This window comes from Lynx rufus, unplaced genomic scaffold (assembly GCF_022079265.1).
Source record: "Lynx rufus isolate CCGP_SWC_20201006 ecotype Redwood Valley unplaced genomic scaffold, mLynRuf1.p SCAF_5, whole genome shotgun sequence".
NCBI lineage: Eukaryota > Metazoa > Chordata > Mammalia > Carnivora > Felidae > Lynx > Lynx rufus.
This window is the reverse complement of record NW_025814867.1, coordinates 90,271,187-90,285,921: the sequence shown is the minus strand read 5'-3', so window position 1 is coordinate 90,285,921 and position 14,735 is coordinate 90,271,187. Positions and strand designations below refer to the sequence as shown.

The 14,735-nt window shown below is 49.4% G+C and overlaps 1 protein-coding gene across 1 annotated transcript in view; it reads left to right on the top strand.

Moving 5' to 3' along the window:
• Window positions 1–14,735, top strand: part of PDIA5 (protein disulfide isomerase family A member 5) — a 91,862-nt gene that overhangs the window by 47,696 nt on the left and 29,431 nt on the right. Inside the window, exons 8-10 of the mRNA XM_047099358.1 lie at window positions 1,348–1,415; window positions 8,295–8,386; window positions 8,480–8,551. Of these exons, the coding sequence (XP_046955314.1) occupies window positions 1,348–1,415; window positions 8,295–8,386; window positions 8,480–8,551 (232 nt within the window). The remainder of the gene's footprint in view (window positions 1–1,347; window positions 1,416–8,294; window positions 8,387–8,479; window positions 8,552–14,735) is intronic.

The window sequence follows — 14,735 nt, the reverse complement described above, 5'->3', positions numbered from 1 at the left end:
AAACACGGATTAGAGCTTGTCCACCTACTGCTGCTTGGCCCTGTCCCCACTGTCATGTTGAGATGAGATCCAGCCTGACACAGGGGTCTGGTCAGCTTTGGTGTCTACAGCCTTTAAGTGCATCTCAAAGCCTTTTTGCAGCAGAGCGGCTGTCAGAAAGAGTAACATCCTGACATGTCTGAATTCCTTATGTCTGAAGAAACTGGTACATGTGTCCTGTGGGATCACTATGGAAATGTGGCCTGCTCTGATCGATGCGGGGGCGGGGTGGGCGGAGAAGTTTTAAAGCAAGGTCGCTCTGAAGTAGTAGTGGATGTTTGGGGCCTGGCTATCTTGGCCCTGTGTCCCCCAAGGCTTGGGGGGCCTTCATCATCCCAGGAGAAGAGTGACCACAGAACCCCACAGAGGGTTGAGCCAGAGACATCACAGAATCCTCGCTGTCAGAGCTGGAAGGGGCCTGAGGTTGTCTGCTCCAACCCTCCTCATTTGCCAGAAGGAGCCATCACCCAGAGAGCCATGTCCAGGGCCACCACGCAGTGCATCCAGGGAAGACAGGCCCTCAGGTGTGCCAATCCTGGCCTGGTGCGCCTCCTGCAAGGCCAGAGTCAGTATTTCACACCCAGCCCGTCTCCACTCACTGCCCAGTTATTCTTGTTGCTTAAGAAAAGGGGCATGGAGGGGCGCCTGGGTGGCGCAGTCGGTTAAGCGTCCGACTTCAGCCAGGTCACGATCTCACGGTCCGTGAGTTCGAGCCCCGCGTCAGGCTCTGGGCTGATGGCTCAGAGCCTGGAGCCTGTTTCCGATTCTGTGTCTCCCTCTCTCTCTGCCCCTCCCCCGTTCATGCTCTGTCTCTCTCTGTCCCAAAAATAAATAAACGTTGAAAAAAAAAAAAAAAATTTAAAGAAAAGGGGCATGGAAATCCCAAGAGTCATTGTACCCGTGTTTGCACATTTTTCTTCCTAATGGCATCTGATTCAGGTTCATTTATAGTCCCTGACTGTGCTTTCCTGTCACCTGTTCGGGTTCCCTGTATTCCTGTTGAACTCATGATCAGCCCTAAACTATTCCACGCTTTGACCTTCTCCAGCTGTGTCACATTTGCTTAGTTAGCCCCACATTTATCGAGGGACTGCCGGGCTGTGTCGTGATCTACACTATCAAGATTGTAAGCTCTTTGGAGGGCAGGGCCTCTATTCCTTCTGTGTCCTCAGGGTCAGCAGCAGTCCTGCCCTTCTGCAGGCTGAATAAATGTTTGCTGGCAGAGGTTAGCCTGAGGGGAGGGAAGCCAGGGCATAGGGGTCCAGCACCCACCGTAACCGAGTTTGTTTCTCTTCTATCTGTGACCAGGGTGCAGCGTGTGCAAGAGGATAATGCCACATTTCCAGAAGGCCGCGACCCAGCTGCGAGGCCATGTTGTGAGTGAGGCCCATGGGCCTGGCAGGGCTGGCCGGCTCCCAGACTTCTCCCTCTCACCTGGAGAGGCAGTGGGAGGAAGGGGCCTAGGGTGCAGGGAGAGGGCAGGTCTGCAAATCTCAAGGAGTCACCCTCCCGCTGCCCTGGGCATGTGACTCAGACCTGTTCTTGGTGGATGGCAAGAACTCTCCAGAGTTGCTGGGACCAGGAGAGTTCAGTGCATGTCCAAGCAAGGCCAGGGATGAAATAACCAGGAAACCAGCAAGAAGCCCAGGTGGTATTGCTGGGTGGCCAGGGGCCATCAGCAGAGCATCAGGGCTCCAGAATTACTGGGGCTGGGCTCCAAAGCAGGCCAAGGCTCCTGGTGCTGGGCAGCCCAGTGGCGGCAAAAGGGGCATGGTGACCAGTGGTGGGCCCAAAGCACAAGCAGATTCACGGGGAAGTTTCCTGCCAGGCTTATCAGGGATCTGTTTTATGTGGGGCTGGAGGAGCCGTGGAAACGACAGCAGAAAGAGGCAGTCCAGGTGGGGAGTCGGACACCCGAACGCGCAGGCGCTCTCTGAAGGAGAGTGTGCAGTGTGTGTGTGTGGGGGGTGGGGGTGAAGCAGACAGGAGGCAGGGTTGTGTCAGGAATGCCCATCTTTCAGGGACAGGAGGGGGAAGAGGAGCCCCTGAGGAAACGAGCCTCAGGAAGGAAGAACAACCAGGATGGTGCAGCAAGGGCAGGGGAGACTGGACAGTCAGACCTCACCAGGCTGAGGACCACTCACTGATGGTCCCAGTCATCTCTGGGCAGCCTCCACCTGCCAGCCTTGTCTCTTCTGTGCCACGTGTCTATCTAGTTTTGCTCATTCCCTGAGCCACACAAATACCGAGGGTTTTTTGTTTCGTTTTTGTTGGTGGTAACAGAAAAATAACTGTTGGCCCCTCTAGGGAGCATGGAAAAATCCATATGCTTTTCATGAAAGGTTGTGGGGAGGAGAGCCATCACCACGGTGGGGCTGGCCAAAGTCCCACTAAGGGAGTTCTGATTTCTTAAAACTGAATCATGATCTTTACAGATCAAATGAAGTTGGTGATTAGTTCAGAGTCAATTTAAAAAGTTTACATGGGCATGGTGACACAGCCCTGCTAGCCTAGCCCGCTACAAGCCTGGGTTGTAAAGAACCAGTGCTTTCTCTTTTGACCTCATTCTGGGGCAATACCAAGGTCCTGCTTGTTTATCACTAATGAATTTTTAGCAACTCACCTGGAGATGTTTGGCCTCGGGGCACACATACATCACTTGGGGGAAGTTTCACTTCGCATTTTGGGGCCTTAATAGATAGCATATATGACGATTATTTCGCCTGGAGAAAAGACTTAATTATCCAGTGTTCTCCCTACTCATAACTCGCATACCCTTAGAAAACTTCTCCACTCAACTTCCTAACTCTGTGGTGCGGTGGAAGTTAAATAGCTCCAGCCCCAGTCACATCACAAATACCTGGCCAGCCCCACCAAAGCAGGTAAGGTCTTGGTGCTATTCTTGTGCACCTTCTGGAAGGTTCCCAGCCAATGCTGCATCTACCTGCTAAACTCAGTGTTCCAGTCCCTTCCATGCTCCCATAGAGTTTGTCCTTGCCGTGCATAGCCAGGTCTGCTCATCTTTGCTTGTATTCCAGATCACTTCCTTCACCAGTTGCTACTAATTATAGTATGATTTTCTCACTGTAGTGTGAGCTTCTTGAGCACTGGGACACTCTTTGGTTCACATCTGTTTCTTCAACACAGAGCACAGGGCCAAGCTTGTGGTACCCCATACATACGGATAAGTGAATGAATGAATGTGTGGCTTATCACTCTTGAGCACATTTTATTTTAAGCTCGGTATTTACATTAAAAATGTTTCTCTTTTTGAAGGAATTCAGAGCATCAGTTATTAAGGACAGAGACAAAGTGGGAAGGATGTTTGTGAGCTCTGAGGGCTTGCCCCTTGGCCCTGGGCTCATACTATGCTCTTTCTCAAGATTATCCCTGAAGATTATTTGTGTTAAGGGTAGTTGGTTCCAAAAAAGGAAACAACAACAACAGCAGTGCCTGCCTTTCCTGCCTGCACCCAGGTCAAGAAACATAAAAAGTGACCCTCCCAGTTCCCTAGACAACGTTACAGAAAACTCAGTGGGATCGTCTGAGTACCTGGAGAGCCTGGCTGGTCAAGCCCAGCTTTGCCAGGTGTTAGTTACCTTGGCCTAAGGCATCTGTTTGTATGAACACATTCATTTCCTTCTGTATTTTCTTGCTTGGGGTATGTTTTGTTCTGTTTCTTAGGAAAGCACCTTTTGAAAGTTCTCACCCTTTCCCCACTCCATAAATAGGGAAAGGTCTGGCCATGTAGACACCACCTTCTGTGAGAGGCCTCTGGAGGCCAGGGCTCATGGTGCAGCCACAGCTCCCCAGAGAGGGTGACTGGAAGCATGATTCCTTTCCGTCCGCACACGCAGGGCAGAGGTGGGCTGCCCCCGGAAATCTAAAGCCTACCCCTCTCCACTGCTGAGACCTAGCTGGACTGGCACCTCGTCTCCTCTTCATCTCTGTCGTCCACGAACCCTTTCTGGCTAGCCCATGTCTGTGGCAAGGGTCAGAAACCTTCCTCCTCTACAGATTTCTTGGGAGGTGTCCAACTTGATGATGTCATGAAGATATAAGCCAGGCCAGATCAGGGATGCTCAGCCTTTGCCATTTTCCAAACTCAGTTCTGCCTCTCTTTTGCTGTCATTAATGTCTGGTGAATCATCGGTGTCTGTCCCACCTATCCCTGCTAATTGCCATCCTCGTCAGCAGCCGTTGCTGCTCCCTGTCTCAGAGCAGCTGTCAGAGCGAGCCTGTCCCCATCTGCTTCCTCTTCCCAGCTTTGCTAGTTACTGAGGTCCACGCTGAGTCTTTTGTTTCTCTTGGCCATGATGGGCCATCTAGATGTAAACACCATGACATGGGGTGGTCATGGTGATAGACCTGTGCACATCAGACTCTGGATCTGGCTCTTACTAACCGGCGAGGAGATCTTGGGCAAATAGGCTCGGAGTCTCTGTTTCCCTATCTGTAAAATGAGATGATAACGCAAACCCTGCCCACCTCACTAGGTTGTTGTGAAGAGCAAGTGGCTGGTGTGTGGAAACAGCTCTGTGAGCTACAGACACTTCATAGACACACTTCCTATTTGTACTTCCCATTCCTCCCACTCACTAAATGAGGGTGCTCCCAAGATTCTGCTTTTTCAGCTTCTTTTCTTATTAGGACCAAGGGCTTGGCACCGTGCTTTCCTTGTTGTGATGGCCTCTCCCTCAGTGATTTTATCTACATCCATAATTTCAACAAAATGTAGCTCCATGGAGCCTGAGACCCTGAGCTCCAGTATCATGTATCAGATTCCCTGCTTGACATCTTGGTCTGGACTTTTCTCCCTGTGTCCCAAATGCAGAATGTCTAAAATAAAATTTAGTACCTTTCCATCCAGCAGACTGGCAGCTTTCTTTCATGACTCTTCCCAAGTACCCCAGGCTCCGCTGACAACGTGCTTTTCTGCCAGGGCATCATCACACATCTCTCTTCCTCACACCCTGTCCTCTCCCTGCCTACCATCCTGGGTCAGGCCCTGGTTAGCCCACACAGAGTGGTTGCCAAAGGCTGCTGATTTCTCTCCCTGACCCACGACTCGCCCCTTACAGCTTGACCTGTTTATATTTTTTTTTTAAAAAAGAAAAGAATGCAGCTGGAAAACCCTCCAGCACCTCTTGAACAAAGTCCTGGTTTCTTAGGCACTAAAGCCTTTTCCAGAGTGAGTTCACTGAACCTGTCCAGCCTTCTCTTCCTGCCCCGTTCTGTTTCCTACAGTCCAGTTAAACCAGCATATATTCCTTACCTCTTCGGCTGCATCTTGTTTTGTCTTGCTTCCACGTTCTCTTTCTGGAATGTCTGTGGAAATCTCACTCTCCCTTGAGCACCAGCTCATGTGTTGTCTGTTCTGTGAAGCATCCATGATTGTTCCTGTCAGAACACGGGCTGAACATGAGGCAGAACGGGTCGCGCTAACCGAACGGCACCAGCACATGTGGCTCAGGGTCAGGTGTTGTGGCTGTAACTTTTAAGCCGAGGCCAGTTTTGCCTCAGTTGGCTTTCCAGACTCCAAAAAGTGTACGTAGTTGTTCAAAAAATATTTATCTCATTAATAAATGCCCCCAAGTGGTACAAGAGTGCTACAAAAACCCAGAGAGTTGAAAGTTCATCACAAGCAAAGGTGGTTTGGAAAGGCTGTCCGGGAAAGTGGGATTGGATTTGCCTTACAGGATGAATAAGTCTTCGGTACTGAGAGATGGGACGTGGGCATCCTAAGCAGAGGGACGAGAAGACAAAATGTCAGGGCCAGGGGAGCACAGCATGTGCAGAGTTCAGAGCTGCTTTGTAGTATTGATGAAAACAGCTAGCATGTTCTGAGTGCTGTAGTTAGTCTACTTGTACTATCTCATTCAGTCTTCACAGCAGTCATAAGAGGTGGTTACAGATGAGGAAACTGGCACAGAGGCATGTGACTTATTCAAAGAAATGTGTCTACTAAGTGAGGAGTTTGGACCCAACATCACGACACCTGAGCCTAGGCTCCTGGCCACTGTGGTATATTACCCATCTGCAAGGTGCCTTAGACAGAGATCGGTTCAACTTCCTCCCTGTGCAGAGATCTCAGACTTTCCAATTCCTGGGAGAATCATAAACCTAGACTCTAGCAGGTGTACAATTAAGGGTTTTGTAAGAAAGAAGAATTCAGAAATGAGATAGGGACTGTATGATCTTTGAGCGTGCAGTTAGATTCTAGCTCATATTTAGTGGAATTGAAAGGTTTTGTGCAGGGAAGTGATGTAATGAAAGAGGAGGATGTGGAAGATTAATCTCATGGTGGATGTGCACTGACACTAGGGAGATCAATTAGAATAAAAAAAGAACTTTAAAGTAGACAATTATTACTGGAACAGGCTGCTGAATCAGTCTGGGGAAATGAACAGAATGGCTTTTAGAGGGTTCCAGGTCTTCTAGTAAGTTCTATTTCAGACTAATTCTCCCTGTATTCCTTGCAACATCCCACAAATGAGCTGGGGGGGGGGGGTGTGGAAATTGGTGATTTAGTAAACATTGTGTGCCTACTGTATGCCAGGCATTGTGCTAGGTACCTAAAACAGTTGGAAAGACATGGTTAATGTTTTTTATTTATTGAGAGAGAGAGAGAGAGCGAGCGTGCAAGCACACATATATGCATGTGCAGAGGGAGAGGGGGAGAGAATCCCAACTAGGCTCCACGCTCAGGGCAGAGCCCGAGTCAGGGCTTGATCCCACAACCGTGAGATCATGTCCTGAGCCGAAATCAAGAGCTGGACACTCAACAGACTGAATCACCCAGGCGCCCCAGAAAGACTTGTTTAGATGCCTCTAGGGATGGTGCTGCCAGAGGCTTTCATCACCAGGAGGATTTGGTAGGAAGTCAAGAACTTGACGATTGTTCAACATCAGTCCTGTGCTGAACCTTTGACCTGGGTCACCTGGTTCAGTTCTCTTAAGAGCCCTGTGATATTCCCATCGCCCATGTCTTCCACACAAGGAGCCTCAGTGAGGGTAAGTGACTTGCCCAAGGCCACATGATTTTAAGTGGACACAGTCTTCTGAATCAAGTTTCTTGTCCACTGAGACTATTGTCCTTTTTCTTGTCCTATGCTTCCTTCTTTGTTTTTTTAATTTTATTTTTTTAATTTACATCCAAGTTAGTTAGCATCTAGTGCAACAATGATTTCAGGAGTAGATTCCTTAGTGCCCCTTACCCATTTAGCCCATCCCCCTCCCATCCTATGTTTCCTTCTATATTGTTCAGCAAAATGAGCTTCCCGTGTTTCTTCTCTCTGCCTCTATAACTGCTCCTGGCTTTTTGAAGTCCCTTTCCCTTTTCCTCCATGCTGCCCTGCTTTGTGGAACAGCCTTCCTGTATCTGGCCACTCTATCTTCATTCTCCTAGAAGAACAGATTCAAAGTCCTTTCCGGGCACCTGATCCTGCCCTAGAAAAGATTACTGCTTCAGGGAAGGAGTTTTAGAGGACTCTGGGTTGTTCTTAGTATTTAGCTCTGTTGTCAGTAACACAGCTACTAAAATTCTCCTTTCCCAGTTAGAAGTGTTGGATATGGGGACCCCTGCAACCAAAAAATGTTCAAACTTTGGAGATGGTACAATCAGGCTGTAGGCGATGCTTACAAACAGGAGGAGAGAGGTGGGGAATCTGGGAGTCTGGAGGGAGGAGAGTCAGGCAGATGGATTGTACAAGAACCACACTCTCTCCCTGGCCACGTACAAGCTGTGAGGTCCAAGAACATTGCACACAAAGCCTGGGTGGACAGACTGAGGACAGGCCATGAGGATGTTGTGGGGTGGCTGAGCAGTGACTGTAACTTAAGAGAGGAGTGAAACCTTAGTTGACAGGGGCAGGGAGGAGGCATAATGTTTTTTTGGATGGCAGCAGCCCCACTCTAGGACCTGCTTGAACTTGGTGGCAAAGCCACCTGTCTTCCTCAGCCCTCAGAACTTGGGTTTCACTCTGGGATAGCCACCCCGCAGGCAAGTAAAGGGAATGCCTGTACAGAGGGTGCCACCTGACCCAGGCCCCATGTCTTCCAGAGCTCTCAGCCCTCATTCCCATCTGCATTAGCTTCCCATGCTCCCCCTGCTGCCCAGGGCTGCACGTCAGTTTGTGAGGCTTTGTCCCCTTCATCTGTTTCTGGTGGGATAGACAGATAAGCTGTGTTTGGCAAGGTGGGGATGTTGTCTGTGGGGCAGAGGGCCAATAGGCCTGTTCTCCCTTTGCTCCTAGGTGCTGGCTGGGATGAACGTCTACCCCTCGGAATTTGAAAACGTCAAGGAGGAGTATAATGTGCGAGGCTACCCCACCATCTGCTATTTCGAGTAAGTCTCCTGCCTCCCTTCTGATGCTCGCTCCCCTCCATGGTGGCATTTGCATCCCTGGCTGAGCCGACATTGTCTGTCCACATTTCACAGGAAAGGACGGTTTCTGTTCCAGTATGACAACTATGGGTCCACAGCTGAGGACATTGTGGAATGGCTGAAAAAGTAAGTGGGGCGGTTGGCTCAGGGGTGTGTGCCTGGAGGGAGGGTACCCCTTCCCCAGGGCGGTCCCTGGTCACAGGGCTGTGGCTGGAGCTGGGGAAGAGAAGCAGGAAGGCAAAGGGCCCTTTGTGCTGCCACACTGTGGTTTCTGGGTTGCTTCTAGGTGAAGATGGCGTCTTTGTGGGGTTAGGATATGGGAGCCAGGAGGACTTGGTGTGACTGTGGCCATGGTGACAGCATTTTAAATAGCGTTTCCCCCTTACTGTCTATCTGCTGGCTAAGGGTATTTCTCGCCTTGGATGTCAGTTTTGAGAGAGGCCCCACTGCAGGTCTCTCTGAAAATTGAATTGTCAACTGAACACTTATTTCAAACATAATTCTGTGTTCGGTGCTGTGAAGCTGCTAGGAAATACTCTCATAGCTTAGATTTGCAGAGTGCTTTGCCATTCATGTGCACTCCCCACAGACGCTGCTTCTTGGCGACCTTGTGTGCCTATTTGTAACGTGATAGATCCTTACAACCCAAAGTATCCCTCACCTGGACCCCCATCGTACTAGGCGTGTGGCTTGGGCATGACCTTGACTGGTGTGTTGAATGGGGAGTCTGTCCCCCCCACCCCTTCCCGTCACGGGAGCAGGGGAGGGGGTCGCCTCTCCTGGCAGCCTCCTCGGGCCATCCCCAGCTGAGCACTTACCCTGCTTGCTCTGGCTCTACCTGTTATCAGTCTGGCACTTACCAGTCACTGCCGATGTATGGCTCTTTGTGCATAATTCTTGGAATAATAACCAGCTAACATTTTTTGGGTTCTACTTTGTGACTGACCCTGTTCTAAAGACTTCCTATGGATTCTCATGTAATCCTCAGAACAGCCTTGTAAGGACGACATTATTGTTAGCCTTATTTAATGAAAAAGGTAGCAGTGCAAAGCCATAAAGAGCTTGTCCAGGCTCCTGCAGGTGACAGGTAGCAGGGCCAGGCTTGCCCCTGGGCAACAGCAGCTCCCCTGGGTTTTGGCTGGAGCCCTCTACCCCTTCCCCAGTTGCCAGCATGGTGGGTCTTCATTGACATCCTTCCCTGAGGGGCAAAAGGTTAAATAATTAGTTATCCGAAGATACGGAGGTTGAAAATGTGTATTTTCAGAATGGGAAAGGAGGATGAATTTTGTACCCTCCCCCGCCAAAAAACAACAAACTGTCAGATTCTAACGGTTGAATCTCTGTCTTCTGTTGTCAGTCCCCAGGAGATAAAACACAGCGGAAGCACCATGTTTGCATAGCATCTTTTGTTTCTTGGAAGCATTTCCACATGTCTGTCCCCATCTATCACTCATTTCCAGCCCCTGCCCGGGAAGGTGGCTCCCCATTCTTGTGTATTCATTGTCTTAACCTGGGCCTTCACTCCCCTGGTTTCTTTTCTCATTTGATAATAAGCATGTCCTCTCTTCCAGCCAGACACATCTCACTCTGCTTTGGGAGAAGGTTTCAACAAATAGCCATCTCTTTTGTCACCAGAGCATAAAATCTGTCTGCTTCCCTCCCCCTTCTCTAACCTTTTCTGGTTTCAAAATATACTCCTATCTTTTTGGAAGGATAAGGTTTAGTTTTCTTTTAAATAGTGTTCAGACTTGCTTGCTAACCCTGCACAAGGGGAGCACGTCAGTGGAATTTCTGGGACAGGTGATTAGCTCCCCACTGGATCCTGGCAGTTTGTTCCCCACCCCACCCCCCTCTGCCCACCGCCATCCCACCTCCTCCACCACACTGTGCTCTGGACAGAGACCTGGAGGCAGTCCTGGGCTGGTGCCTCCCCACTTCCCATCTCCTCCTTCCTCCCTCTCCTCACCCCACATGGGAACTTGGGAAGGAAACCTTGTTAGCAGCCCCTGGTCCAGCCCTGGTCTCCAGGCTCTTTGAGAAGGTTAGTAGGGTGACTCCAGGGAGGGGGTGTGCAGCATCGGGGTCTCCCTGAGCAGCCCTGCCCAGCTGCCCAACCCCCCATGATCACTGTGTCAGGGGCACTCATGGGGGCAGCTCCTCCGAAGGCATGGCTGTAGCCCACCCCACCCCAGCATAGCAAGGGTAGGTCCTAAAGGACCCCGCAGTGAGCTGCCTCCTCTCACACCCCAGCACAAGCTAGCGATATCACTGTTTTTTAATTTTTTAAAATGTTTCCTGATTTTAGGACTCTCCAAGTGAGACACGTTATTATAGAAAAACTTAAAAATATATTTAAACAAAAGGAAAGGAGGGCCCTTCCATCACCCCACTGTAAGATTATGTGTTGTGATGTTTTTGTGAATTTCCTTCCAGATTTCCCCCTACAGGTACCCAGGTCTGTGTGTGATTTTTCCCTGTGCCAGATGTTATTTTTCTTAATTTTTTTTAATGTTTTATTTATTTTTGAGAGAGAGACAGAGAGACAGAGTGTGAGTGGGAGAAGGGCAGAGAGAGAGGGAGACACAGAATCCGAAGCAGGCTCCAGGCTCTGAGCTGTCAGCATGGAGCCTGACATGGGACTTGAAGTCACAGACTACAAGATCGTGACCTGGGCTGAAGTCGGACACTTAACTGACTGAGCCACCCAGGTGTGCCCCCCTCCCCCTGCCGTGCCAGGTGTTTCATGTCTTCACCGGTTTTGTCCTACGTCTTGGTGGATAGCAGTGTTCTCACATTTCCTGCTTCCTTGCACCTCTTCCCTGGGCCTCCCTGTTGGTTGCTCAGGGCTTATGTGTGGCCAAGTGTAGAAGAATGAGAATCGATCTGGCCTTGTTAATTCTCTGGATGACTTTCAGAAGACCAGGAGAGAGGAATCCAGATCTCCTTCCCACCGCCCCTAACGAGTGGCTAGCCACTGGGCACTGAGTGAGGCCAGGTGAAGACCTTGGGGTCTGAGTGTGCAAGGGCCCCAGCGTGGGTGTGTTTATCATGGCAGGTGGGACCCCTTTGGGCCTCCACTGGCTATGTTTCTCATTCTCCTCTCTGTAGGTTTCATGCTGCTGAGTGGGTTGGCACATAGAGGGTATATACATGGCAGTCCATTTTGACTTAGCCACCTGTTTCTGCCTGTGTATTTTTATCCCAACCAGCAGTGAACTGAAAGTAATCACAAAGTTTTCTTGACTTCTGATGCTTATTGCATCTTCTCACCTGTGGCATGGGCACCTACCTCAGATAAGGATCTGATTTGTGTGAATTTCCCAGTCTGGAGAGCTCAGGAAATCAGAGTCGCAGGATGGGAAGGGAATAGAAACATCAGTGAATCTTCCCCTAGAGTTTCCCTTGTAATGTTTGTATTACCTCTAGAACAGATATGGTTACCTACCTCAGTCCCACTCGAACACCTCAGGGAACAGGGCCTCATGTTGAGGTCGCCCACTCATGTTTGAATGATTTCTATATTTGGGTAGTACTTTATAAATTTATAAAATATCTTACTCTGGAACATTATCTGTCTAGATGTACCTGAGAGGTAAGGAAAGGCCTCCAAATACTTTGTCTTGTAGGTGTCTGAGGTCAGGTTGGTGGCTTAAGCTGCAGAGCTGGTAAATGGAGGAAATAGGACTCAAACGCAGCTCTTCTGGCTCCCAGCATGGCTCTCTTTCCCTCCCATCTCTTGTAGGTAGAAGGTTCTTCTGTTGACTGAAGGTTCTTTCTCTGGAGCTTCTACTTGTTGGTTTTCCCCTTCGGAGCCATAGAAATGTTACTTTCTCTTTCTGATGCAGTGTGAAATATTTGAAGATAGCTATTGTGTTCCCCACGTCCTCTCCATATTAAACACACAGTTCCTTCAACCATTCTTCTCTAATTCCATCATTTATTCAAAACGCATCTCCTGGGTGTGTGCATCATTAGGTGTGGGAGGTACAGTGGTAAGTGGGAGCCCCAGTCTTCAAGGAGAGAGATGTAAAAGGCATAATTCAGCCATTGTGTTTGGCCTCAGACTTCTGCTCAATCCTTCTCTGTCTAGTGAGTACTCTTGCCACTGTGCCCAGCTCTGGCAATCCTCTCCAGAGAGTCAGCTGTTGTCTACTGGGTGGGAGAGGGGTGTTCACCTGGCTGCTAGTCTGAGGGCCAGGATCTGAGGGCCTGGCTTTCAGGCTTTCCATGTGCCCTTGTTTCTAGCCCCAGCCACAGCCCTGCTTCAAGGGGTGGTGCCTCGGGGTCCTTAAGCACCTTTGCTATGGGTGTGGTTGTCCCCCGCCCCCTGACCGCACCCAGCACCTCAGGTCTCTGCCTTCTGTTTTGCTAGGTCCGTTTCCTAGCTTCTAAAATTGCACTGACCTCTTTTTCTATCTTCGCCGTTGTATTCTTTCCTGTTCTTTTTGCTTCTGTGGGTTCTTACTTTCTTCTTTTTAAGTCTTGTACTATTACTGTGGTGGTTTTAGAGTGTGTTCTCTGTGCTTAACTAGAAGTTTCTCAGGCACTTTCATACATTTGTACAGCAGCTAAGCCATGGCTTCTCCATTCTGTACTGTCACAAGATGTTTAAAAGTTATTTTCATTTTTGAATAGATTCCATAAAAATGATTCTTTAAAAAGATACTTAAAAATCCTACATTGACAGGTCTTGCTTCCATGTGTTTCCTTCATCCTGTTCCCCACCCCCCAACCCCCTAGAAGCAACGACTTTGATTAGTTTTTTTATGCAGATACAAGCAAATGCGGATTACTAATTTTTTTTATCTCTCCCTATTTTATGCAAAAATTAGTATGTTATGGCCTGTTCGGTACGTCCCCGTGGTCTATCCATGTCCATGCATAGAGAGCTTTTTGTTCTTCATCATGCTGAACCCCCATAGTGTGGACGGACTGCAGTTTATGTAGCCATTTCCTACCAACTAACACAGGTTGTTTCTAGTCTTTGCCATGACAGATCATCCTACAACAAATACCTCAAACATACATAGTTTTGCATGTGTGCAGGTGTACTGGAAAGATAAATTCCCTAAAGTGGAATTAGTGGTATTTTGAGTCCAAGTATGGGAGCCTAGGTCTCCTGGTGTCGGTCTAGGACCATCATCTGGCTAGTGACTCATTCTAAAGCTTTATTTTGCCACCAGCCGCATCTGACACTGGCCGTGCATGGGCTGGAAGTGGTTTGCCCTCTTACTGCTATTTCCCATTGCTTGGGTTCAGGGTGGCTGAGGCCAGAAGGGAGGGCTTCTGAAGGTGACATCAAACCCAGGCCCTCTGTGGGTTGGGAGTGGCAGGTTCCGCTCTGCTAGTCACACGGCGGGGTCGGCAGATCCCATTGTGTCAGCCACATTTTCTCTCATTATCTCTAGTTCTGGCTGCTGGAACCGTACACCTTTTCTCTACTGTAGGCCCTCAAAGGCAGGAAACGATGGTTGTCTTTTCATATTTGTCATCCTAAAGGGTTTTTTCAAGCGGCAATTAAGGTGCTCTGGCAAAGGTGCGTGTGGCAGCAAAGCAGCCGGAGCTCTCTGTCACCAGCAGTCTTGTCTTCAACTCTGGAGCAACAGAGGGCTCCTGCAGCCTCTCCCCAGAACATCTGGTGATGCAGATACCAGCATGTGGTCATCCCAGGTGGAAGCAGGCTCCTGGGAGGTTAGACAGCTTCCCCAGGTTTTCAGCTAGCAGGTGGGGAGGAGGGATCTGGACTGACCTCCAAGCCTGACTTCCTGCTCCAGCGCTCTGCCTCTGAGAGAACTAGATAACTTCCTTCCAGTTATCCAGTTGTCTCTAGGAAGGATTAGTGATATAGTGTAGATGCTGTCAAGGTTAGGGTGTCCCTGATCTTGTTCCCCTTGGCCTCATTCTTCCTCATCACAACCTTCCTCCCATGCTGGTCAGTGAACACCTCGCACCACCCATGTGGCAACCTCCCTTTCCCAGCCCCTTCCCCAGCCCAAATTTGGTCTTTCTCATACACTTGGCCTCTCTCTTTCCTCCATACCACTGCACATACCCTGCCCCCCCATTCTTTCCTCTCCCCACTCTCTGCCCTTCCTGTGGGGAGCTACCAAGCACAACAGAGAGCTTTTCCAAAGGTCACTTTTTTGTTGCTATTTATTCTTTCCAGTTTGCTGAAAGTTTGAAAGAGCTTGAGATGCTATCAAACCCCCAGATTCTTGGGAGGAAGTGGGGTTTCTTGAATTGCCTAGGGAGCTCTAGGTGAAAGCCACTATTTATAAGAAGACATCAGCTCTACACTTCTGGGGCTCTG